The sequence below is a fragment of the Eptesicus fuscus genome, chromosome 3 (genome assembly GCF_027574615.1).
Source record: "Eptesicus fuscus isolate TK198812 chromosome 3, DD_ASM_mEF_20220401, whole genome shotgun sequence".
Lineage (NCBI taxonomy): Eukaryota > Metazoa > Chordata > Mammalia > Chiroptera > Vespertilionidae > Eptesicus > Eptesicus fuscus.
In genome coordinates this window covers 99,642,659-99,670,138 of record NC_072475.1, presented here as the reverse complement: position 1 = coordinate 99,670,138, position 27,480 = coordinate 99,642,659, and the positions used below count along the sequence as shown (strand labels likewise).

Sequence of the window (27,480 nt, the reverse complement as noted above, 5' to 3'; positions counted from 1 at the left end):
ATTCACTTTTAACTTTCCATGATTAAAAATGGTGTTATTCAGTGATTCATTTATTTATGTATTTATTTTAGTAGTTCTGAATTATAAAGCATCACATAAAGCTAATTCAGCACACCAAAATAATAAATAAGAAGTGGACTGTTTGATATTCAGTGTAGTTCCTAAAGTTTAATTTTACTCTTGTTGTATTACAACTTGAAACTCTAATTCTCCACTTGTAAGAGTTGGTAGCATAAATTAAACTCTGATCACTCAGATTGCTTTTTATGGAGTTAAATCCTGCTATATTGTGAAAATGACATATTCATGAAAATTTTCTTTTGTTATCCAAGGAAAAGAAATTGCTACCATAACTTACACTCCACTTCTGAAGCTGTGAAGTCAAATCAGATAAACAGCAAATTGACACTTCAGAAAAATGTACCTCATAGTTCCATAGTATAATTTTGGAATTTTTTGCATATATTCAGCAGTTGTACTTTATGTCCTTTGGAAAAATATATTTTCATCCATTGTTTGTATATTCAAACTTATCATTGCTTCTGAAAAGCGGTAATACTTGTATTGGTTCTAAAACAGAGTGAACAACTGAAAGCATTTTTCAGTAGTGGAATATCCCAAAATTCTCATTCATAGTTGAAGAAAACGGGGAAAGACGTCTGGTAAGCAGCGAGACATGAAGGACGAGCGGTAGGCCTGCCTGTCACCGGGCTGACAGCTTGGCGAAGGTTGTACATCATCTATCCTTCATTGGCTCATGAAACCCATTTCAGCTGAAATGCAAACATGCAGGATGACACATATATTTTTCATCCTCAGTCCTGATAGTTCTGGGCTTTCTGTGCATCATTAAATTGTTTCATTTTCCTGTGTTCACCACAGATGTGCTGCCACCGGTTCCAGGCCAAGGGGATAAAACAGCAACGATGCTCTCAGATGGAGCCATTTATAGCAGCATTGACTTCACTACCAAAACTACTTACAACAGCTCTAGCCAAATAACACAGGCTACCCCATATGCCACGACACAGATCCTGCATTCCAACAGCATTCATGAGTTGGCTGTCGATCTGCCTGATCCACAGTGGAAAAGCTCAATTCAGCAAAAAACAGATCTGATGGGATTTGGTTATTCTCTGCCTGATCAGAACAAAGGTAACAATGGTGAGTCAGGTTCTTATTTCTTGAGGATTTCTTTTTATATCATTTGTGCATGAGATAGAAATTAGTATTCGCTGTTCAGTTCAGTGATTCATTACCAGGTTCACTAAACTAAAAGCATATATCAGCATGTATTCGGTACCTTGCACAATTCCTACCACCACCACTACCACCAACCCACCACCACTGTCACCACCGCCACCGTTGCTACTACCAAACACCGACACTGATCGTTTTCATCCTCTTAGCTCTTTATCAATAGTGATCAGTAATCCATCTCAACTTCCATTAGGCAGGATAGGCCAAACATTCCTCCACTGTCCTCCAACATCTGCTTCTGAATTGCTAACTGCATGTTCTGCATGGGCTTGTGCTGTGAACTAATCACATGATGCCACTGTGACCTCTGCCCTTTAACCCTTAGCCTTACTTTACATCCCTGACTACCGATTGGCTGAGGGATTGTCTAATAGAATGCCACACAACCAGTCACAGGATTTCAGCACCACCAGCTCTCACAACAGCTCAGAGCGGAGTGGCAGTCTCTCAGGTTGGTCTGATCGCAGTAAGGAGAAATATTTGTTTGTCACCAGCATATGACCTGTGTTCCTAACAACCATGAGGAAAACTGAATCACAAGTCATGATCAGGCATTTATCTTTCGTGACAATAGCAGTTTATCCTAATGAAATCATGCTTGCCTGTAGGGATAAAAATCACTGTCACCCCTTATGTACTAATTTTCGAGGATATATTTACTGAAAAATAGTGCCATTTTACTGAATACTGTTCATTAAAGAGTGGATGTATTTGATCTGCCTTGAACCCTACTTAAGCCTCAAGAGAACTTTACAGTAAAATGGTCATACAGGAAAGTCAACTACATGGTGTGGTTGTCCAAAAAATGAGTTCAACTGAAATGCAAATAATTTTGGAGATTTTTCATATTAGGATTTCAGTGATATTTTTGGACAATCTTTACAAAATGTTATGTAATAGTTTATTGTCTATTAAATGACATTATTTAAAGTAAGGTGCTAACACCATCTATATATATAAAAGCCTAAGCGACCATTCCACTGGTAGCTATGACATGCACTGACCACCAGGGGGCAGACACTTAATGCACAGGCATGGAAACATGGAAGCGACTGATGAATCTCAGAGGGAAAGGGGGAGGGGAAGGGGAGGAAGAGATTAACCAAAGATCTTATATGCATACTAGAGGCCCGGTGCACAGATTTGTGCACTGGTGGGGTCTCTCAGCCTGGTCTGCGGGGATCAGGCCAAAACCAGCTCTCCAACATCCCCCAAGGGGGTCCTGGATTATGAGAGGGCACAGGCCAGGCCGAGGGACCGTCCCCCTCTGGTGCACGAATCCATGCACCGAGCCTCTAGTACTAAATAAGAATGGTAATATGGGACATTCCCTTCACATTTAATTTCCCCCCCAAATATAGTCTCTCATATTGATAATTTTTCTATACTGTAAATTTTAATATATATTTGAGATGTATTAGCCAAACTAACAACTATAATGTACATATTGTATAGGGGAAAACACATTTCACTGGACAGGAATATATCTGTCATAAGGAATATCAGTGATATCCTCCAGGCCAAAGGATCCTCACCTCTAAAATTCAGAAGTTGTAGTAGGTACACTCTAACTTCCAACCATAACATGTATGCTATATGACTGACGACTTTATTTGCACATTTCTAATTAATTCCATGACCTTACTTGCTTAATTTTTCATATTCATGATATCCCATATTTTACAAAGTGGTTTTTTTAAAAAACTACAGGCTTTTTAGTAAAGGAATATAGTGTATTATATGTTATACAACTACCAGGCATCAAGACCATGAAGAGTTAATTCTTTACATCATTAGGGTAACATTTACTAAATGACTTTTTCTCAGGAGATAGAACCCTTTCAATTTGAAAATGTTAATGCTCTTTTTTTTTCCTCTAGAATGGGCCATTTGCTCTTCTCACCTCTTGGTAGAATTAAATACATTATAGAATCGAAAATTTTAAACATCTGTTATGAATTGAAACTGGCTTAATAAAATAGAAGACTTTTTTGAACATCTTTATATGTCATTTATACTGTCACTTATTTATAATGAGTCTCACAATAGCCCTGAATAATTAAAAAGTAATTTATGTTAAGCTTATTTTATTCAAGATATGTAGTCTCAAGCAATATACATATAAAAGCTATCTATATGCTATAACCCATAAGACCTTCTGTGAATCCTTCATAAAAATATTCTGTATATGTTGATTGCCACTGAGTTTTAGAAGTTATTTTTTGAGTAATTGTAAGCTGAACACAATTCACAATAGTGCTTATTTCTCTTTGAATACATTAATCTCCTGAGTGACATTTACATATATCTATGCATAGCAGTAACTACTTCATCTACATTTGAATATAAAGTCACTTAAATCAGTGATAGAAAGCATTCTTTAGGAGGTGGAAGTGAATTTAATATTCCCTTTTAGTTGAGTTCAATTGAGTTTAATATAGACTTTGTTTTATTCTTATAATAACGAGTATGTTTCCTAAGGCTCAAGTTTAGGATCAAACTGCCCTACGGATATCTAATCGTGTCATATTATAAGATTTTCTTAATTTGTGCACAGTCATGAAACCAATTTAAAGGAATTGCAGTAATAAAGAAAATTGGACATTTCAGAATTATTTGAGTGAATTTCTCATCCTCTTTGAAACTTTTATAATTTGTTCAATACATAAGTTATGAACACTTCTATAAACAATCCAACAATAAAAAAATATAAAAGAAAACTCAGATCTTTTAAAATAGCATCTGTATCATAATTTTATATATGTAGGGTTTCCCAAAAATGTATACACACACTTTGAATAATTATAAAGGCAGTGTTTATTAAAATACATTTAATTTTCAATATTGAAGTATGAGTTGTTAAAGTGTGTATACATTTTTGGGGGGTTTCCCTGTATACAAGTGTATGTGTAGTTCAATATCAGCATCAATAACTAAATCTTTTTATACAGCAGTATTTTAAAAATAGACTATAAGTTTAATTTGAAAATTAGCTGTATTTGTAGGTTTTTCTGCATAGAAGGCATGTGTTAAGCATACATAAATATAAATCCAAATATTTACATTTTGCATTGAAGAGAGATTGGTCAAATATATTTGCAAGCCATCAAAATATGTTCTCCTAAAATGTAACACAGGCACTTCACTTTGAAATGCTTAAGGATCTTTCTTTGCAATTAACAGCAACAAACTATGGCTCACTTAGTTCAAGTTTTAGATCTCAGATAGAGAATTTGATTTCCTTAGTTTATGTCATATGCCCACCACAAAGAACCCACCTGTCCTGGCTCATTGCTATAAGAAGACAAAGCATGTTGATTGATAGTACTATTAAGACTGTTCACAATAAGAGTACAGAAATTTCCCCAAAGAGGGGAATGTGGATATTGGGTGGAAAGTCCTTACAACTTCCCTCAATGAATCTGTTTCCACAATACATTTTTAAGTCTGTTGTTTGGATAATGGATTTCTTGCCCTTGGGTAAGGACTTCAACAGATTTGGGTTCAGAAATACTAAGTTCCACAAAAGCTGCTGCATTTTATTATTTTTTAAAAAATTTTTCTTTAACTGTGTGAATATGGGCCATACAACACTCAGAAAGCATCTATACCTTCTCATTTGAAATGGAGCTGTAAGAATGTGCCTATTTGTGTCACTCAGTTCTGGTGGTGAGCATGTTGCATTTCTAAAAGTGCTATGAAAAGTGAAAAAGCATTGTACACACATAAATATAAAGAATAAAGGAGGCACGACTAGGGGAAAAGCTATGGGCCTTGTGTCCCAGCCCATTCCTTTTTTAAGTGAGATATTGTTCTGATACTACAGAAAAATGTACAGTCCTTGTTTGGTTGGGTTATCAGGAAACAGAGGATTAAGGCTCACTATCTATACTAATAATAGACAAATATGTAAATTGACCATACCTCTGTGACACCCACAGCCAATCAGGAGTAAGTATGCAAATTAACCCAACAAAGACGGTGGGCCTGTGGCCAGCGTGCACGCAACAGGTGACGAGCAGCTGGGGGTGGGGTTGGATGCTTGCAGCGAGCAAACATTCAGCAGGGCCCTGCTTGCCCCTGGACGTGGCAGCAAGGGACAAGCAGTCCCCCGCAGAGAGCAAGTAGACAGCAGGGCCCTGCTTGCCCCTGGCCATGGCAGCAAGAGGCAAGCAGGCCCTCACAGTGAGCAAGCAAACAGCAGGGCCCCCACAGAGAGCAGACACCAGGGCCCTGCTTCCCCCTGACCCCAGCAGCAAAGGGCAAGCAGGCCTCCAGAGAGAGCAAACACCAGGGCCTGTGGTGGCATCAAGCAGGCAGTTCCGCAGAGAGCAGAGAACCATGGTGAGCAGGCCTAAGCCATCAGTAGGACATCCCCTGAGGGCTTCCAGATTGGAGAGGGTGCAGGTCGGGCTAAAGGACCCACCCCCCATGCACAAATTTTGTATACTGGGCCCCTAGTTTTAAATAAAAATAGTAGAGATGTGAATTCAAACAGGTTTATTATTCTTATCTGAAAATCAGACTATTCCTGGGATACTCTGGCTTGGAGGAGTTGGGTGTGGCAAAGGCAATCAGAAAATAGTAGGAATGATTGACATTTACTGGGCATTCTTTACATTCTGAGTCCTCTACATGCATTATCTCTTCAAACCCTCAAAATGCCTAAAGAAGTAGTAACTGTATATGTTTTACATGTGTGGATATCAAGGTGGTATCTATTGAGAAACTTATCGAGTAATTGAGAAACTAGTCTTCAAACCCAGAGATCAAGCTCTTATCCTTGAACCTGAAGATCGCTGCTCTCTGTGCTCCAAATATCTCTCATTCTGCCAAAGATAAAAGTGAAAGGAAAGGTGAAAGCACTTCATTTGCACGAATGCTTTTTTACATATATGTGTTTTATACACACTACCTAGAAAACATAGTAGTTTAATAGTTTCAGCACTTTGGGGCACTCAAATAAGTTATTATTAAATTACATAATTTTTTGAATTGGTGGATGCAGACTAGTAATTGAAAGAAAGCAATATCACTATTGCTAGACAATTATGTTGAAAATATTTGATTCTTACAACTTTCAGTTTCAGAAAGATAAAATCCAAGGAGTCAGTACCTTTTTTTTTTTTTCTGCATCACTACAGACGGTTGTGGGAGTGATAAAAGTTTCTTAGCTTCCCTTTAATCATTCTTGGTCATTCTACTCAAGAAGTAGTCATTCCAGCATCCACCCATAGTTCATTTAGGAAGAAACTTCATTTACTTAATTTTGAAAGAGTGAAAAGTCTGGCACTATAGAAATGATAAATTTTCTTTTATATTTTATTAAGCGCCTATAATTCCACATATGGCCTATATGCCGCCGTGTTACTTTCTGCTCATGTGTTGTGCATAAATTCATTTGTATTACAATAGTAGTGAAACTGATTACTGTATTTCCATTCATTTTCTTTCCTTTTTGGAATTTAGGAAATGGTTTGCTTAAAGCATCTGGGAACTATGCTCACTATATGCAAAAAAAAATTGTGTTGGTCATTAGTTAAAATTTCTATAAAACATGTTAGTGTGAAAAATTTACAACTTATCCTCTGGTATAGTTGATTGATTTTAAAACTGTTATTCTCCTCGATTAATTAAATTGAGTAAATTCTAATGTAAAAGTTTAGCCTGTATCCTTAGACACGGCATTTTCCACTGAGAGAGGTTATGCAAAAGAGCATTATAAATGCACTAAAATCTGACATTTGAAAAAAGTTGTTATGGCCCATTGTTTCCTCTAACAATGAAAATGTGGAGGCAGCACACATGCATAAATCAATAAATGTGCTTTTCCTACAGCAGCCATATTTTTTGTTTACTCAACTCTGTAGTTAATGCGAGGGGAAAGAGACAATACCATTTTGGGTGATTTATAAAAATGTTTCCTGATTATATAATGCCATTATTTATAGCTTTTAACACTGTGACATACTGATTCTGGTGTTTTAAAATCATAAATACATAGTCCCATCTGATGTCCTTTGTTTCTTCTGATATTTGGTATGTCTGAATAAGTGCATTATTACTTTTAGGTGGAAAAGGTGGAAAAAAGAAGAAAAATAAAAACTCATCTAAACCGCAGAAAAACAATGGATCGACTTGGGCCAATGTTCCTCTACCTCCTCCCCCTGCCCAGCCCCTTCCTGGTTCAGAGCTGGAACACTACGCGGTGGAACAGCAAGAAAATGGGTAAAAATGTTTTATAGACCAAGAGAATGTCCAGGCTGCACTCCCTCTCTGTTGTGCGTGCTTGTCTTTATCTTGTTTGCTCTTATTGCTTTCTCTGCCCCGTTCCCAGCCTGTTCACTGCTTCTCCCCTCTTTTATTGTTTACGCCATCTATATGCTTTTAGCCGACAAATACAACATAGCACATACTGAGGACCTAGAATCCTTGGCCTTCAAGTGCCTTAGATTGTCTGCAATCATGATAATGCAACCTCCATTTATAATATTGCTTGTTAGTTTGAAAGCAAGTACCCCCAGTTCTGTGAACTAAAGAGCCACTCCTGAGAAGAGCTGAAAAGGGAATTAAAATAACCTTCTTCATCATTCCTCACAGTTCTCTAATGACTTGATGTCTGGCCATAGCAGGGCGCCCACTGTTGAGCTCCCTCACAATGGGATAATTGCAGAGACCTGGCCAGTGGGTAGAACTTTAATCATCAGCTTTGATGGGAACTTAGGGGCCTGAACAATAAAAGAGGTTCAAGCCAATACACACTCTGTAACAAAACCTTTTTAAGTTAGAAAATGTCCTTTGAGGGCCTTTAAATATGGCCAGTTTCCTGATTTTTCCCTAAACATCTCACAAGAATTAGATTGTTTTCTTCTGTTACTTGTGTTAATAGATTTTAAAGCAGAAGGCATCAATACATTTTATTCACTAATCTGGAAACAAATAGCAAGGCAGAAAAGAACATACTCAGTCTGGTTTTCTCTTTTAATAATGGTAACTGCTCTGTCATCTATACAGTTTCTAAGGTCACCTTTGCTTTTGAATAGAACTGAAAAATACAGAATAAAGGCAGTTTTCCTTTTTCTAAGTGTTTCTTTACTTAGAAGTTTTTAGATATTCAAATACTAATAGTAAATATTTAATTAGATATTACAATTCAGTTATTTGAATAATGTCTATTTTCTGTCTTGTTTCACATTAAGATCACATGTACATGCTTATACATTTTCTCCATATTTTTTACATACCTGCTTTCTTTGAAGTCTCCAAATTAATTTTTTCTGTCACAATGTTTGTATCCAAAAAAAAGACCTATTTGCCTTTTCTTCCAGTTATGTAATATGCATACTTCTGTACTTTTTTCCATCCAAAGGGCTTCATTTGCTTCTATGGAATTACACTGAGTGGCCAGATTATTATGACCTCTGAACGCATAATAATCTGGCCACTCAGTGTATATCCTATATAATAAAAAGCTAATATGCAAATTGTCCCCTCAACCAGGAGTTTGACCAGCAGGCAGGCTGGCCAACTGCCCATGTCCCCTCCCCCTGGCCAGGCTGGCCGGACCCCACCCATGCACAAATTCATGCACCGGGCCTCTAATATATATATATACTGAGTGGCCACATTATTATGCGTTCAGAGATCATAATAATCAGGCCACTCAGTGTATAGTTCCCATACATGTACTTATCATTATTATTTTACTTTTAAAAACTGGGTTCACATTTGAAAAAAGAAATTGAGCATACCCCTTTTCTCTGACTTAAATAAAATAAAACTCTGCATATGATATTATGCAATTCATACTGGTAATATAAATGTATCAATGTTACAGGGGCAAAGGAAAAACAGAGATGTATTATTCCATGAGAAAAGATTACTACAGGGCTTAGAAATCTTCTTTTTAAAGACTGTACTCAGAAAATGAGGAAATGGAACATGTAAACTGAGAAAAGAGTGCTGTTAAACATTTATAAGCATGAAGTTCTGAATCATGAAAACTGTAGTTAATTTGGAATCTTTGTATTTTTTTCACACTAAATCTACTTTAAAAATGCATACACTATAAAAATACCTTTTACAAATTGAGAAAAAACTAATTCATTACAAATAAATGATAAACTTCTCATGTTATTTTTTTGCCAAGCAATAGAGTTAGAACTATCCATTTGGTGAATGAAATAATTCACATTCATGGATATTTTATTTTGTAATACAAGTTATTTTAGAATATTATGATATAAAATAAAAATTTATTTTACTACTTTGGGATTTTAAATTATTTTAATATTTAGCCAGAATGCATTATATTAGAAAATGTTTTCTAAAGATTGCTAAAAATATATTTGATATTTTATTTAATTGATTATTTTTTAGCTACCCAGCCCAGGCCAGGCAAGTTACTTCATTTTATTTTTTCTTTTCTTTTCTTTTTTTGTCATAAATACCTCATATTTCCTGAAAAAAACTCATCACTCTTAATAAAAGTAGTAGTTAAGTTTTAACCTATCAGTAAAGTGAGAGCAAAATTCAATTTCCTTATTTTTTGGACTCAATATTTTTAAAAAAGGAGTACTTGAAAGTTCTTATTTCAATTGTTTGTAATGAGAATGCATTTAAAATCAATATGACAAGAATAAATCAAAATGAGTATATTTGGGAAGGCTTTGTCTATTTACTATTATAGTCATTGCACTTTTGTTTTCTCCAATGTGAAAATTATAATACTGGAAAGGAAAGATGTTTGAACATTTTCTGGTTTATTTATGCTCTGGAATTCATGATGTTAACATTGACTATTTTGCAGAAGAGATCTATAAAATTGTTTAAATGCCTTGATTTGAAACTTATGCAAGTTTAAGGTTTTCTTGAAATTCAAACAAAAACTTTAGAACTAACCTTTTTTGTTTTTAATAGTTTTTATTTTTTAACAATCAAGGATTCTGCAATTATACTTCTTATGGTGATATATTGTTTTTGTTGTTTTAAACATATCATAATGAAGAACTTATTCAACATTTTTTTCAAGTACATAAAATTTGCTTGGCACAGTGTTAGAAAGAAAAGCCACATGATAAAAGAAACTACAAAATTAATAAGGAAGATCTTATCCCTGATCTAGGGAGCTCACAAGACTTGGGGGAGATAGAAACCAGAAGCCACACACACTTGAGCACATTATATTGTACTAGAGGCCTGGTGCATGAAATTCGTGCATGGGGGTGTGTGTCCCTCAGCCCAGCCTGTACCGTCTCCAATCCGGGACTCCTCGAGGGATGCTCGACTGTCCTCTCACAATCCAGGACTGCTGTTTCCCAACCGCTCCTCACCTGCCTCTGCCTGATTACCCCTAACTGCCCTCCCCTGCTGGCCTGATCACCCACAACTGCCCTCCCCTGCTGGCCATCTTGTGTCCACATGGGGGTGGCCATCTTTGACCACATGGGGGCGGCCATCTTGTGTGTTGGAGTGATGGTCAATTTGCATATTACCCTTTTATTAGATAGGATGACAAGCCCTAGATGAGCAATGCATATCTATATATATAAAACCCTAATATGCAAATAGACAGAACAAGGGAACAACCGAACAACCGGTCGCTATGATGCGTGCTGACCATCAGGGGCGCACGCGGAACATGGCGGGCGTTGGCAGCAGGAGGTAGAGCATGGAACATGGCGGGCTTCGGCTATTGAGATGGTGGAGCAGGTGAATGGGGGCGCCAGACCAAGGTGGGGCACTGGTCGCTGTCATTGGGGCGAGCCTCTGATGGTTGCTGAAAATTCTTTGCTCCTGCATGCCGCAGTCCTACCCAGAGCTTGCACCTGCCGCCAGCGCTGGCCCCGCTCATACCCACTGCCGGTACCAGAGCCACCACTTGCACCCGCTGCTGGCGCCCAGTGCCAGGCCTGATCATTTGGCACTATCAGCGGGTGCAAGCCGCAGCTGCCAGCCCTGATCGCCCCTGAGGGCTTCTCCATCTCACCTTGCTCCTGAGAGGCGATCGTGGCAGCAGCTGCCACTTGCACCCACTGACAGCACCGGCCCCGCTCACACCCACTGCTGGCACCGGCCCCAATAGCTCCATGCTATGCCGTCAGCACATGGGAGCGGGATCGGGCTGCCAGCAGACAGGGGACCAGGGGCCAGGCGGGGGTGAAGAGGATGTGCCAAGACCAGCCGCTTTGCCCACCACAGCCCCGGGGCCCACAGTTCTTTTTAAGATGCACAAATTTATGCACTGGGCCCCTAGTACAATAATAATTTGCATGCAGAAAGTGATAGTCAAGCATGCCAGGTAAGGCTGTTGCAATCCTATAAAAGTTGAGTTTTGAGGTGATTCTTGAATTATTTATTTACAAATAATAGTGCCCAGAATTGGGTGATGGTTGCATGCCAGACTCCAAGTCAGAAACAAATAGACAAAGGGGGTGAGAAATAGTCTCAAACATAAAGTAACCTGTGTGCCAGGATAGCTTGTTAATCAATGACTACAACAAGATGTTACTAATGTTGCCTTTTGTTGTGCAGATGAAAAGAAAGTTTTGTAGCCAAAGGCAAACATAGATATAAAATTAAAGAGGAGAAAATAAAAACAGGAATAGCACATTAGTCTTCCTTTGGTACTTTCCACTCTTCCCTTGGAAACCACACCCTATTATAGTTAAAGTTACTTGCCTTTCCTTTATTTTTCATTATTCTTTAAGCTTACTTTCCTACTGTAGTACTTATCACATTTCATTGTAATTGCTTGTCTGTAACCTTCCACAAGTGGTAGCTGCTCTACTGGTATGAGGTTTGTTGAATTTGAAACATGTGTAGTGTAGGAGATATCTGAGAAGGTGTCTGGAGGACAATTCTGAAACCTTGCATGTCATGTAAGGATTCTGACTTTGGTTACAGATGAAGCATTGGAGGACATGAGGCTGGGGAATAATAAATGGTATATTGCAGCAGAATGGCCACTATCATGAAAGTGATAAAGGAATAAAATAAGGCAATGGCAGTGGGATGGAGGGACAGGGATAGATTTTGGAGATATACCTAGCTGAGAATAATCACAATCTTGAAAAGAGAGTCTCCTGTTTTTTTATTACAATTTTTAATAATGTTTCTAAGAATTTAGATATTATCAATTTTTCCAAGCCTTTCTTGGTCAGACCTCCTCACTATAAAATACCAAAAGTATCAAATCGTTGTCCATATGGAAAATGTATTTAATTGTTAATTTAATGTCATAGCAACAATGGTAAATGTTCTTTCTCATCAATATGCCTCCCTCAACTTGACAAAAAATGTTTCCAATATATCCTTTTTTTTTTTTGCTATAAATATAATGTATTTTTAATATAATCATATGATGCTAGGAAGAATTTAGTAGTAGTTCAATAGAAAACATGCTCAGCTTTGTTACTGCAGTTGAGATTGGCAAGCTTCTGTGGGTGTTGAACCTTATTGTATTTTTAGTAGTAATCTGATATTTGTAATTGGCCTTTAACAAGTTAGTTCACATGCAACATTGATTTGTTGTCATCCTTCTCATGATTTGTGAGCAAGACAATACGTTGCCTCCCACTTCACTGCCGATGTCAAAGAACAAACACTTCTTCAGGAAAAGTTGCCCAAGAGAAATTTGGTTGGTAGTATAAGCGTTTTCACAGTCTTTCTGATGTTACTGTTGAAATTTCAGCACTCAAATAGGATATATCTGTAAATGTGAAGGAAACTCTAAAAACAGAGATACACTTTTCATAACGTTTATAGAGACATCTGTTACTTCCTTGCCCTTCCTCAGAAATTGCATTTAATTGTAACTTAAGTGTCCATTGTTCTGTAATGGATTAATACAGGGATACATAGAAATGATGAACAACGGTTAGTTATCCCCATCATACGACATGCACCATGTCCCATATTTTTTTCATTTAGCCTTTTATGTTCTTCTCCTAGTCTTTCACTTATTCTTTCTATCTCTATTTTCCACTTCTTGCACAAAACATTGACTGACATGAATCCATGAGCTTTCCTCAGCTCTGCTTACATTCTGCAGTGGACAGAGTTTGCTCCTCCTATTCTAGATTACCTTTGTAGAAAAGACTTGGAACAATTGATGAAAAAGACCCATTCTAGTTCAATGAAATAGCTATTGAAATGCTTTTTCAGTCATGTAATATATTGTGCAATGTGTGTATGTGTGTGTGTGTGTGTGTGTGTGTGTGTGTGGAGAGAGAGAGAGTCAATATCAAAGAACAATATATATACACACATATATGTGTGTGCATAGATATGTATATATATTATGTAATGTTAAAAATAATATTTATACAGATAGATCCTATGCCTTATGGTATTTGAATAATAAAAATGAGGACAACTAATTACACTAATGCATGTGACACTCCTTCTTCCTTCTCTTACATTTTCTATGCATTTTTATTCCACATGTATGGTCCCTTTAGATTATTGGAAATAAAGATAGTTTGCTACTTATAAAGTAGGGAAATTTTAAGAGGTAATTGACTTCCTCCATTTAAAAGATTAAATACTATATAAACATCTTCAAACATCTTCTTTCTTTATTCAAATGTAGGAGGATACCCCTAGAAATAAACTAATGTAAGCAAACAAAGTATAGGAACTAAGTTTATGGAAAAATTGTGCTATTCTATAAAACAGAATGAAGTAAATTTAATTATAACTAGTCATGAAGTATAACAGCACACACATTCCATACTGAAAATGGGTAGCTTTACTTAAAATTAGATTTACTATACATATTTCTGTTTGACTTACTAATATAGCATTTAAAGCCAAATAAATAAGTTAAGAAAAGCATCTTAACCAGCCCTAGCCAGGTGGCTCAGTTGGTTGGAGAGTCGTCCAGTCCATCAAAGGTTTTGGGTTCCATTCCCAGTCGGGTCTCATATGGGTGGCAACAGATCAATTGATGTTTCTCTTTCACATCAATGTTTCTCTCTGTCTCTCCCTTCCTCTCTCTAAACATATCCTTGGGCACCAGTACTGAGAAAGGTGCCAGCATAACATCTTTATGTGAAAAGAAGCAGGGTAGCTGTCTGTCAACCAGAGACAGCTGTAAATGCAAGCATCCTCTTAAAGGGCCAATGCAAAAAAATTCATGTGCAGACAATCACATGGGCTCCAGCAGGGGAGGATATAGTAGACTGGAGATGTGTGAGCAGAAGCCAGGGTTGGGGGCTCTGGGGTTAGAGTTCAGAAGGCAGACACCCCAGTTTCATGTGTCTAGTCATTCCCTCACACTGCAGAGGTCATCTTTCTCATGCAGACAATGCTATACAGGTGGTTTTGCCTGTGTGGGAAAGACAGTTGACCCAACCTATCGAAAAACACCTTGCCCCACTGTGTGGAGTTTCTGAGACCCATTAAGAGATTGAGAATAACAATTAGCCTCCAGGCAGAAGCAATTGCCAAACCCTGTTGAAAAACTCTTTCTACACCTATGGATGATTGCCTGAGGGCTACTCAAGACTGAATCCAATCAGTCTGCAGGCAGAGATGGTCTCTGGAGGCTTTGAGTTTTTGCCTGCTCTAATTAGTCAGGAATAGAGTTTGACACTAGAGATTAGAGAGGCACTGCAGATCTACATAATACATAGTCATAAACCCAAAACAGGAGACAAAGAAATCCCAAAATGAAAGAGCAAGATAATTCTCCAGAAGAAGAAATGAATGAAATGGAGATAAGAAATTTATCTGATATAGAGTTCAGAATAATGATGGTAAATATGTTCAACAGCATGAGAAAACATATGGTAACTATGAAAAAAAGAACATTTGAAAATAAAGAATGACATAGCACTAATAAAGAATGCATTGGAAGAAATACACAGAAGATTAGAGGAAGCTGAGGATTGGATCAGTGAATTAGAAGAAAGGGTAGAAAAAAATCACTCAATCAGAAAACCAAAAAGACAAAAACAATTAAAGGACAGGAAGACAGCTTTAGGGAGCTGTGGAATAACAAGAAATGTAACAATATTCACATAGTAGATATGCCAGAAGGAGAAGACAGGGAGCAAAGGATAGAGAACATGACTAAATAAATAATGGAAGAAAACTTCCCTAACCTGGTAAAGGAAAAAGTCATACAAGTTCAGGAGGCACAGAGAGATGCAAGGAAGAAGAACCCAAACAGGCCCACACCCAGACACATCATAATTTTTAAAATGCCAAAAATTAGAGACAAAGAGAGAATCTTAAAGGTGGCAATAGAAAAGCAAATTGTTATCTATAAAGTAGCTCCCATAAGGCTGTCTTCTGATTTCTCATCAGAAACTCTACAGACCAGAAGGGAATGACATGAAATATTCAAGGTAATGGGAAGCAAGGATCTGAAACCAATATTACTCTGTCCAGCAAGGCTATCATTCAAAATAGATGGTAAAATAAGAGCTTTCCAGACAAAAAAAAAAAAAAGGATAAAGGAGTTCATCACTACCAACCAGCATTACGAAAGATGCTAAAGGGACTTACATAATGAGAAGAAGAAATATAGAGAAAATCTAGCCATACAGAATTAAAATGGCAAAAAATAAGTACCTATCAATAATAACCTTAAATGTAAATGGATTAAATGCTCTAATCAAAAGACACAGGGTAGCTGAATGGATATAAAAACATGACCAAACTATATGTTGTCTATAAGAGACCCACCTCAGAACAAAAGACTCACACAGGATGAGAGTGAAAGGATGGAGAAATGTTCCATGCAAATGGAACCAAAAAGAAAGCTGGAGTAGCAATACTTATATCTGATAAAATAGACTTCAAAATGAAGGCCATCACAAGAGACAAAAAGGTCACTACATAATACTAAAGGGGTTGATCCAACAAGAAAATATAACCCTGGTAAACATATATGCACTCATTATAGGAACACCTAAATATATATTTAAAAATATTCTAGAGAACTTTAAGGGAGAGATTAACAACAATACAGTCATAGTAGTGGACTTTAACATCCCGTTGACTTCACTATATAGATCTTCCAGACAAAAACTTAACAATGAAACAGTTACTCTAAAGGGCACACTGTATCAGATTAATTTAATTGACATTTATAAAACTTTTCACTCCAAAGCTGCAGAATATACATTCTTCTCAAGTGCATATGGGTCATTCACAAAGATAGACCACATGTTAAGAAACAAAACAAGTTTTAGAGGTTCAAGAAGATTGAAATCATATCAAGTATCTTGTGTGATCAGAGTGGAATGAAATTAGAAATCAACTGCAATAAAAACACCCCAAAACATTCAAACATATGGAGGCTAAATAGCATGTTATTAAACAATGAATGGGTTGCCAATGAGATCAATAAAGAAACCAAAAACTCCCTGGAAACAAATGAAACTGAACACAAAACAACCCAAAATCTACTGGACACAACAAAAGCAGTCCTGAGAGGGATGTTCATAGTACTATAGGCCCACTTCACAAAACAAGAAAAATTAATAATAATTTATATAACCTACAAGTTAAAGAATTATAAAGAGAACAAAATGAAAAGCACAAAGTAAGTAGAAGGAAGGAAATAATAAAGATTAGACCATAAATAAATGAATAGATACTAAAAAACAATCCAAAAAATCAATGAAACCAAGAGCTGGTTCTTTGAAAGGATAAACAAGATTGATGAACCATTAGCCAGACTCATCTAATCTAATAATAGACAAATATGCAAATTGACCACACCTTCGCTACACCTAAGCCACGCCCACCAGCCAAGCCAGGCCCACCAACCAATCAGGACGCGTATGCAAATTACCCCAACAAAGATGGCGGCTAATTTGCATATCAAGACAGTGTCCAAAGAAGCCAAGAGCTGCAGAAGGGAGTAAAGCTTCAAAGAAGCAAGCAAGCCGGGGGGAGGAGAAGGGCGGGGCGGAGGCGGGGCTGGGGGCGAAGGGAAACGAGGGCGGACTGGAGGAGAAGGCGGGGCGGGCGGCAAGGGCGGAGCGGAGGCGGGGTAGAGTGCAGCAGGAAATTCTATTGCAAGATTTTTCCTGCAACGGGAAAGCTAGTTAGGAAATAAAGAGAGAGAACACAAAAAAATAAAATCATAAATGAAAGTGAAATAACCACTGACACCATAAAAATACAAATTATTTAAGAAAATACTATGAACAACTATATGCCAATAAACTGGACAATGTGGATGAAATGAAAAAATTCCTGAAAAAATACAACCTCTCCAAACTGAATCAGGAAGAATCAGAAAACCTGTACAGGCCAAAAAATCCAAGAGGAAGGAATACTTCCTAGCTCTTTTTACAAGGCCAGCATTATCCTAATTCCAAAACCAGATAAATACATTACAATGAAAGAGAATTAATTACAAGTCAATATCCCTGATGAACATAGATGCTAAAATCCTCAACAAAATATTAGCAAATTGGATATAGCAATATATTAAAAAGATCATACACCATGAACAAGTGGAATTTATTCCAGGGATGCAAGAATTGTACAAAATTTGCAAGTCAATAAACGTGATACATCACATAAATAAATTGAAAAACAAAATCACATGTTCGTATCAATAGACACAGAAAAAGCATTTGACAAAATCCAATACCGATTTTTTATAAAAACTCTCAGCAAAGTAGGAAGAGAGGGAGCATATCTCAACATAATAAAGGCTGTATATGACAAACCTACAGTGAACATCATACTCAATGGGCAAAAACTATCACCATTTCCCCTAAGAACAGATACAAGACAAGGGATGTCTGCTTTCACTGCTCTTATTCAACATAGTACTGGAAGTCCTAGCCACAGCTATCAGATAAGAAGAAGAAATCAAACACATCCAAATTGGAAAAGAGGAAGTAAATTGTCATTATTTGAAGATGACATAATATTGTACATAGAAAACCCTAAAGACTACATGAAAAAATTGCTAGATTTAATAAATGAATTTGGCAATGTAACAAAATACAAATCAACATGCGAAAATTGATGGCATTTTTATACACCAATAATGAATTATCAGAAAGAGAAACTAAACAAAAAATCCCATTTACCATTGTAAATAAATTAAGATATTTAGGAATAAATTTAACAAAGGAGGTAAAATACTTTTACTCGGAAAACTACAGGATGTTGAAAAAAGAGATAGAGGAAGATATAAACAAATGGAAAAATATATCATGTTCATGGATTGGTAGAATAATATCATTAAAATGTCCATATTACCCAAGGCAAAGTACAGATTCAGTGCACCCCCTATTAAGATATAAACAGCATATTTCACAGAACTAGAACAATACTCCAAAAAATTTATATAGAACCAAAATAAGACCCAGAAAATCTGCAGAAATCTTGAGAAAGAAGAACAAAGTTGGAGGAATCACAATTCCAGATACAAAGTTATACTAAAAAGCCACCGTATTCAAAACAGCCTGGTACTGGCACAAGAACATTCATAGAGATCAATGGAACAGAACATATCCAAAATATATAAAGAACTCCTACAAAGCAACAAAAGAAAGATAAGCAATCCAATTAAAAATGGGCAAAAGACCTAAATAGACACTTCTCCAAAGTGGACACAAAGATGGCCATGAGACATGAAAAAATGCTCAAAGTCACTGATCAGATAGATGCAAACTAAAATGACAATGAGGTATCACCTCACACCTGTCAGAATGGCTACCATCAACAAATCAACAACTGGCAAGTGCTGGCGAGGATGTGGAGACAAGGGAACCCTAGTATATTGCTGGTGGGAATGCAGACTGGTGCAGCCATTATGGAAAATAGTATGGAGTTTCCTCAAAATATCAAATATGGAATTTCCATTTGACCCAATGATCACACTTCTAGAGAGATATACTAAGAAACCTGGAACACCAATCAGAAAGAATGTATGCACCCCTATGTTCATAGCAGCACAATTTACAATAGCTAAGATCTGGAAACAGCCCAAGTGCCCATCAGTAGATGAGTGGATAAAAAAAAAATCTGTGAAACGTCTACACAATGGAATACTACGCTGCTGTAAAAAAAGAAAAAAAATCTCTTACCCTTTGAGACAGCATGGAGAGACCTGGAGAGTATTATGCTAAGTGAAATAAATCAGTCAGAGAAAGACAAGTATCACATAATCTCACTTGTATGTGAAATCTAGTTAACAAAATAAACTGATGAAGAGAGTGGATCCAGAGACATGGAAGCATGGAACAGCGTGCAGAATCTTGGAGGGAAATCGGGGGAGTGTGGCTGTGTGTGAAGTGATCAACCAAAGACCTTGTATGCATACATGCATAACCCATGGACACAGACAATAGGATGGTGAAGGCGTGGGGCTGGGGGTAGGGGCAGGCTAGAGGAGGTCAAAGGGGGAAAAAAGGGACATATGTAATACTTTTCAACAATAAAGATTTAAAAGAATAATAATAATAAACATATCCTTGGGTGGGGATTAAGAAAAACTGAAGAAAATAAAAGAAACCTAAGCATTTTTTTTATTTATTACTTTTTAAATTCTCACCCAAGGATATGTTTTTATTGATTATAGAGAGAGTGGAAGGGGAAGAGAGAGAGGAACATCAATGAAAGTGAGTATCATTCACTGGGTGCCTCCTATACACACTACTACCAGGACCATACCTGCCCCCCAGGCACATGCCCTGAGAAGGAATTGAACCAGTAGCCCTTTTGGTGTTCAGGGTGATGCTCCAACCAACTGAGCTACCCACTCAGGGTCTAAGCATTTTTATTAATGAAGCAATTTATGTATTTTTCAAATCAATAAGTATGCTTATCACCTACTATTAACATGTGAAAGGTTAAATACTAAAATATGTTAGACAATTAAAGAATCCAAATTTAAAATTGAGCCCTAGTGGTTTGGCTCAGTGTATAGAGTGTCAGCTTGGGAACTGAAGGGTCCTGGGTTCAATTTTGGTCAATGGCACGTACCTTCATTGCAGGCTCCCGGCTCTGGTCTGGGGCTTGTGGGAGGCAAGCAATTTATGTGTCTCTCTCACATCGGTGTTTCTCTCTGTCTCTCTCTCTCTCCCTTCTACTCTCTCTAAAAATCAATGGAAAAAAAATATCCTCGGGTGAGGAATAAAAATAAATAATGATGGCATAAGATAATATATAATAAATTTTCAGGTAAATGTGCAAAAATATTGTCAGTGCAAGTTTAAGACTATGGGGGAAAAGGAGATATATGTACTACTATGTGTAATACTTTAAGCAATAAAAAATAAAATAAAAAAATACAAGAGTAATGTATCAGTGTTTGTTGACCACATGAAGACAATCTTTGTAAAATATACAGGATTTAGCCTATAGCTTGGAGGATTTTTAAGATTAAGATAGGTGAAATAGGAAGAGTGCAGTTCATTTGAAATAAGATGAATTCTTTAAACACTGCACCAGCATGGAAAAGTACAAAAACAAACAACAACAAAACACAAATTCATTTTGAGCAGGAGATTCCTGTTGAGAAACTTTAAAAAAAAAATCATCTACCTATCTGAAAAGGTAGGCTGAGACTTAGACATTTAACAGACAGAAGGGTGAAGAGTATCAAATATTTTATTCAAACAATTCTAATGTTTTCATAGACCAACTTTTAAATGGAGTACAGGATTGATTAAAGGTTGAAAAAAACTACAAGCAAGAAATCCAAATGAAACACTGCGTTAGAGACTTTTTACTCAACAGAATATTTTCTTCAAATGAAATCTAACTGATTTCCAACATATAAAACAGGAGAAATGATATTGTTTTAGAGCAATAGATTTCCTCAGTCAAGTTGGTATTTATGTAGACATTTAATGGCAATACAACTTTAACCAATGGTATTTCCTAGTATATGAAAAAGTTTTAGTGACATATTAAAGTGTGCTTGTTTATACTAAATTATAGATGATATTTCTAAACAAATATTCCAGTCAGGGCTTCTGAAACAAGGTCTTCAGGTTGCAACACATTGAGATAGAAGATTATTTAGGTAGCTTTAACAAGAGCGGAAAATTGAACAGCCAAAGATAATATCATCCCTGTAACACCTCTCGGTAACTATCCATCACCCACAGGCAGAATTCCACACTCCTTGTCAGAGCTGATGAGGCCCTCTGTGAACTGGCATGTCCTCCCTCCCTTCTCCTGCTCTTCCGAGGCCAACCTTCTTCATGTGCCAGCTCTTGCCAGTCAGAGAACTATTTGAGTTCTCCAAATGTTTTCTCTTTTCTCTTTCTCCAGACCACCACATGTGGTACTTAGAGTACCCTCTTTCCAGTGGTCAGCAGATCCCTGCCCAACCTTAGGACTAGTTCTAGCCTCCCTGATCTCTGTTCCTACAGTATTTGATATTGTTGATTATTTGCTTAATATTGGTCTGCCCATTGGATTCATGCTCTGTGAAAAAAATCCTATCACCTGACACTTGATTGTTGAAAGAAAGGATGATAAATTCAGGTGTTGCTGTTTTTTAATAGACTTTATTTTTTTAGATCGGTTTTAGGTTAACAGTAAATTTGAACAAAAAACACAGATTTTTCCATATACTGCCTGCTCTGACCCCCATGCATAGCCTCTGCTACCATCAACATCTCCCACCAAAGTGGAACCTTTTTAAAAGTGATGAACCTACCTTGACACATCATAATCACCCAAAGTCCACGGCTCTTGGTGTTGCTTATTCTGTGGTTTTGAACAAATGTATAATGACATCTATTCATTATTATGGTGTCATACAGAGTAGTTTCACTGTCCTAAAAATCCTGTGCTCTGCTGTTCATCTCTTCTTCCCCTTAACTTCTGGCTGCCACTGAACTTCTTGCTGTTTCCACAGTACTGCTTTTTCCAGAATGTGTGATATAGTTGGAATCATAGTATGTAGCCTGTTCAGAATTGCTTCTTTCACTTAGTAATATACATGACTTGATGAATAAGGCTGCTATAAAAACCTATATGCGGGTGTTTTTGTTTTTTATGAGTTCAGTTTTAAACAGGATAAGTGAAAAGACACTCAAGTAAAAATATTCCAGAGTCACTGGACATTTTCAAGTTAGCATTTATAAGGAAGATAAAAACTAGATATATACATTTGTAGTATTCATCCTTTTTTCAGGTTCTTTAATGAAAACTGCCCATATGCTATTTATTGTACTTAGTGCTGGAAATGCAGAGTTGAGAATTACAGAGTTCTTTAGTTTAAAGATCTCACAGAATCTTGGGGAAAAAAGAGATATGAAACAAATAATCTCAATATGACATGGAGAATGCCACAAAGTACGTATTAGGGAGTTATGATCCACTCCATTTGATGGAGCAGAGGAAGCTTCGCAAAACTAACAGCACTTGAATTGGACCTTGAAGAAGCACCTGGAGGTTACAGGCCGATGATTTGAGCATAAGTATAAGTCATTATACTTAAAAAGGTGCAGCATAGGCTGGTGTTGTGGAAATAAACTATAAAGATAGGTTGATCAGCTGGAGAATTTTTTTTATGTCCTGCTAATGAGTTTGAACTTTTTTCTCATATTAGCGACAATCACTGAATGATGAAGTATAGGTGTGACGTGAATAAAGATTTTAGAAATATAATCTGTTTGCCTGTATGGAAGACAGTACAGAACACATAAATATGACATCTCAAGAGACTAGGAAAGCCAATGGGACAGTTCACATATAAAGGAGACTGATCTGTGATGTGGAAGTAGTAGTCAAGTGGAAAGTATTTAAAAAGTTGAACTCATAGGAAAATTACATCTAGTATTGCTTATCTTATGCTTATACCTCTTTTTAAAAGTACATTTAGATCTATTTGATTTATGAAAATAATGGTACTACAAAGGAAGTGTAAATAGATATACTACTGGTTTTGTGTCACAAGGAAAACTTTTAGAATTAATTTTCTATAGTCCCTAACCAGAGTCCTCAAAAACATGCTGTTTCAAAAAAAATGTTATTTTTCTTTTTTAATATATATTTGATAGGACTAGGTTTCTGTTTTATAGTTTTTACATGTCAAAATATAAGGAGGCATGAGTTTCTGCAAAAACAAAACAAAACATTAAGAGACTTTAAAGAGTCAAAGGGCTATTGAATAGTTTTGTAGCACAGTGTCTTAATGATTAACATGTCACATGTAATGAAAGGTTGGGATAGGTCTAGAATAAAGGTAAATAAATTTCTCAAGCACTTCTCAGATGATCAATATTGGCGTATTCTCTTGGTACACGAGGATGAACAGAAATAGTTAAATCTACAAGCACTAAACTAATTAATTGTCTTTAATTAGCAATTTGTTTTTTCCACATGAGTAACTTTGTTGGAAAGTTATTGCCTTTTGTAACTGTGGGGTAACAATTCCGTAATAAGATCCTTTAAGAATAAATTGAGATGTGGAGGTAATAGATGTAATTATGATCAGAAATTAAGACAACAGCCAGGTGATTTACTATGGTAGCGTTGATAACCTGAAAGCATGCGGAAATAAACTGAGAGAACAGTTCAGATACCATTGTTGCCATTGTGGTTGCTGCTTATTGCCAGAATAATTGTGTGTGCGCATGGGTGTATATACAAATGTGCTTTTTTTCTCTTTCAATTTCAGCTATGACAGTGATAGTTGGTGCCCGCCATTACCAGTACAAACATACTTGCACCAGGGCATGGAAGATGAACTGGAAGAAGACGATGATCGTGTCCCAACACCTCCTGTCCGAGGGGTGGCTTCGTCTCCTGCTATTTCCTTTGGACAGCAGTCCACGGCCACGCTCACTCCATCCCCCCGGGAAGAGATGCAACCCATGCTGCAAGCTCACCTGGACGAGCTGACAAGGGCCTATCAGTTTGACATAGCAAAGCAAACATGGTAAATGTCCTCAGTAGGTCAGGGGGACCCGGGCTTTCAAACCATGGAGAGAGGAAATGTTATTTCATATTAAATTCACAAGAGGTTTTCATGGAACTCTACTGCTGGGGTTAGGAATGCTTTTGTACAACTTTTCAATCATCTAGAAATCGACTGAGGAAATGTTAGATAATTTGACCAAAGTTTCATAACTACTTAGAGTGAATCGGAGCAAGAAGTTAGATCTGTTGAATTTCAGGTGAAGGTGCTTTTGGCTACACCAGAGTCTTTTCTAAGTTATAGTTTAAATTCAATTAGCTTATCCTTAAACTCACTTCCAATACCATAATAAAAGACTCCTTTTAGATTCTTTAAAGTGCCTATAATTAATTCTGTATGCGGTTGTGAATATATAAATGTAAACTTCTGCAAATCACATATGGTCAGTGTCTGTTATTAAAAGACCTTCTTTGGGCTGAATTAAATGAGACAGGAAAAATTACAATATTAGTAACAATAAGTGCATTAAAAAAACATAATAATTACAAATCCAAAATTGTTTTCTTTTTAATAAATCTATAAACTTGCATAAGGTATAAATGGAAATCTACTTAGATGCCCTGTGAAAATATGACAGGAATACAAGTGGGACCAATCCTCATTATTTTGTGCAGTTATTGTTCTCATTTGCCCTTTCTTCTCCCGGCTTTTAAAATTATATCTTAATAATATACCTTTGATTATCTTCTGTTAATTTATACCATGTGCTTGAAATTAGAGTAAATTTTTATGACAGGTTATTTGCTTCTTTTTCATAGTTCTGGCTACTGAAATAAGTTGATAATAAGATAAATCTTATTCACAGTGTTAATGAACTTTTTTTTAATACAACTAAACACACAAAGATACACTAAAACCAGGAATATCACTTAAAGCTTATTACAAACATAAGGTATTTTCTTAGAAATAGAGATTCTTGAACTTTTTTTCACAATTATCAGATTTTTTAAAAAATTTTAAAACAATCTACCTTTAAAGTGTTATATTACATCAGACTGCTTTATAAAATACCACTTTTTAAGTTGAAGCCAGAAAATTTCCTTCATTAACTTATGAAGCTGTGCAGTTTAGTTACTTAGCACAGATTCCAGCTCAGGGTTCCAAATATGACTGAGTTTGGAAATCACCTGGACAGCCTTAAACTATGTTGATACCCACCAAGCCCTACTCTGGAGATTCTAATGGCTTGGTGTGGGATTTGACTGGGCAGCCAGGACGGGGCCACCACCACTGCCACTACTTACGAGTTGCGTGACACTGGGCAGTTTATTTAACGTTTCTGTGCTTCAGTTCACTAGAGTCCCCACAAAACTCACAGGAAGCTGTTACACTCAGTTCCAGTGTATTATTGTGAAAAGGTGCACATTAAAGTCAGCCAAGAAAAGAGATGCATGGGGCAGAGTCGAGGACAGTTCCAAAGACAGACTTCCAGTTGTCCTCTCCAGTGGCAATGTGCAGCGGTTTGCAAGGAGCGTTGCCCACCAGGGAAGCTCACTTGAGCCCTGAGGTTCAGAGTCTTTATCGGGGCTGTCACACAGACATGGTTGACTACCTGCATGGCTGGCCTCGATCTCCAGCCCTTCCAGAAGGCAAGCAGTTACCTTGTGACTCAAGGATCCCACCACAAGTCTCAATGTTAGACTTTCTGGAGGAGCTGAAGGTCTCAAAAAACAAAAACAAACAAACAAAAAAACAACCACCAAAGACATTTTTATCAGACAGAACATAGAGCTTAGAGATTACCTTTCTGGAGCACAGGGCAAGGGCCTGACTTCTCTTTAGGTAAGGATAAGCTTATTACAGTGCATCATAGCTTTGTAGGAATTAAATGAGTTTGCACTTGTGTAGTCCTGGTAAAGAAACTAGCTATATTACAACTGCTATTATTCAGGTGGGCTTGGGTTTCCACCTGAATTGTTTGTTCACTGCTATCTTCTACGCTTAGAGGAGGGCCCACTTGGCGCATGCTCCACACACATTTCCTAAATGAGTGAACAAAGGAGTTCACCTCCACCTGCTCCAAGTACCCACAGAGCAGACCTTGCTTTCTCAGTGTTGCTCTTCTGTCCAACAATCCCAGAATGCCCTTGCTGACTCCCGCGCAGGGATATGAGAGACCTTGCCCTTCTGGAATGGAAATGCCTCTCGTCTGGGCTGCACATCAACCTCACAGGAAAAACATTTACAAAATAGTCACTCCCAGGCTTAAACTCCAGGGATTCTGTTCACATTGACCCCTGAACTGCACAGCAGAGTGCCTGCCACGAGGAGATATTTATAAATGTGTGTACCCTCTTTCTGCATTTCAGGGCGTCTCCTAATTCTGCCAAACTCAGAGTACATTTTTCACCCCTTAATGTAGCTCTGTCCCATCAAGAAGTGTCAGGAGTGATGTAGGACGAGTGTGTTGGCCTGTCTGGTCCTCCCCAGGAGCCATGTGTCCGCTCTTAGAGGAGAATGAATTGTGTACATAAATGGCACCTTACATCCACTTGCTCTTGACTGGGCTTACTTCTTTCTTGATTCACAAACAGGGTTCGAGGCCACGCTTCCAGGAAGGTGTAGCCATCCACACTCAAGACTTACTGTAGGAATAGTTAGGGAACCACCTGACTTTTCAAAGAAGGCTTTGTTATGAATTCCAAACAATAACGTGGGACCTCACATTCCTGGTCTGTTAAATTAAAGATGTGGGCCTCATGATATTCAGGTGGCTTCCAGAGCTAACATATTAGGTTTGCTTTTTTAACTGAAAGATCTAGAATCTTGTTAACATTGGAGTTGGCTACAAATTTAAGAATGCAGTTTCAAAAGGAATATTAAGCAATGAAATATTTCCCTCAAAGTGAAAGTATTAAATAAAATGATCTTATATCTTTAAATAAGTAAAAAACTAACAGTAAAAATGCATAGCACTTGTTTTACATCTCCTTATATAGCAGATGTCTTTTAAATACTTTGTATAAAAAAAAAAAACCCACAACACAATGTGTCCAAGCATGCAGTATATTCACTCCTTAATGACAAATGCAGCGTGAGTTCATTTAGTATTTTATGGTTTACAGGGGTACGGAACCCTTTTCCTGCCAAGAGCCATTTGGAATTTTATAACGGCAATAGCGGGACATACAAAATTATCAACTTAAAAATCAGCCTGCTATATTTGATCAATCATTTAATTGACTCACCCCTAATGCTTTGGCAGGGCCAGACCCAATGATTTCAAAGGCCTTATACAACCCAGTGGGCTGGATGTTCCGCACCCCTGGTTTAGAAGAAACTCTTAAATACTCAAAAAG

General features: G+C 37.1%; 1 protein-coding gene across 1 annotated transcript in view; it reads left to right on the top strand.

Moving 5' to 3' along the window:
- The window catches only part of ROBO2 (roundabout guidance receptor 2), a 744,230-nt gene that overhangs the window by 636,509 nt on the left and 80,241 nt on the right, over window positions 1–27,480 (top strand). The window contains exons 21-24 of the mRNA XM_054710136.1: window positions 883–1,164; window positions 1,586–1,711; window positions 7,332–7,488; window positions 23,882–24,142. Coding sequence (XP_054566111.1) covers window positions 883–1,164; window positions 1,586–1,711; window positions 7,332–7,488; window positions 23,882–24,142 — 826 coding nt within the window. The remainder of the gene's footprint in view (window positions 1–882; window positions 1,165–1,585; window positions 1,712–7,331; window positions 7,489–23,881; window positions 24,143–27,480) is intronic.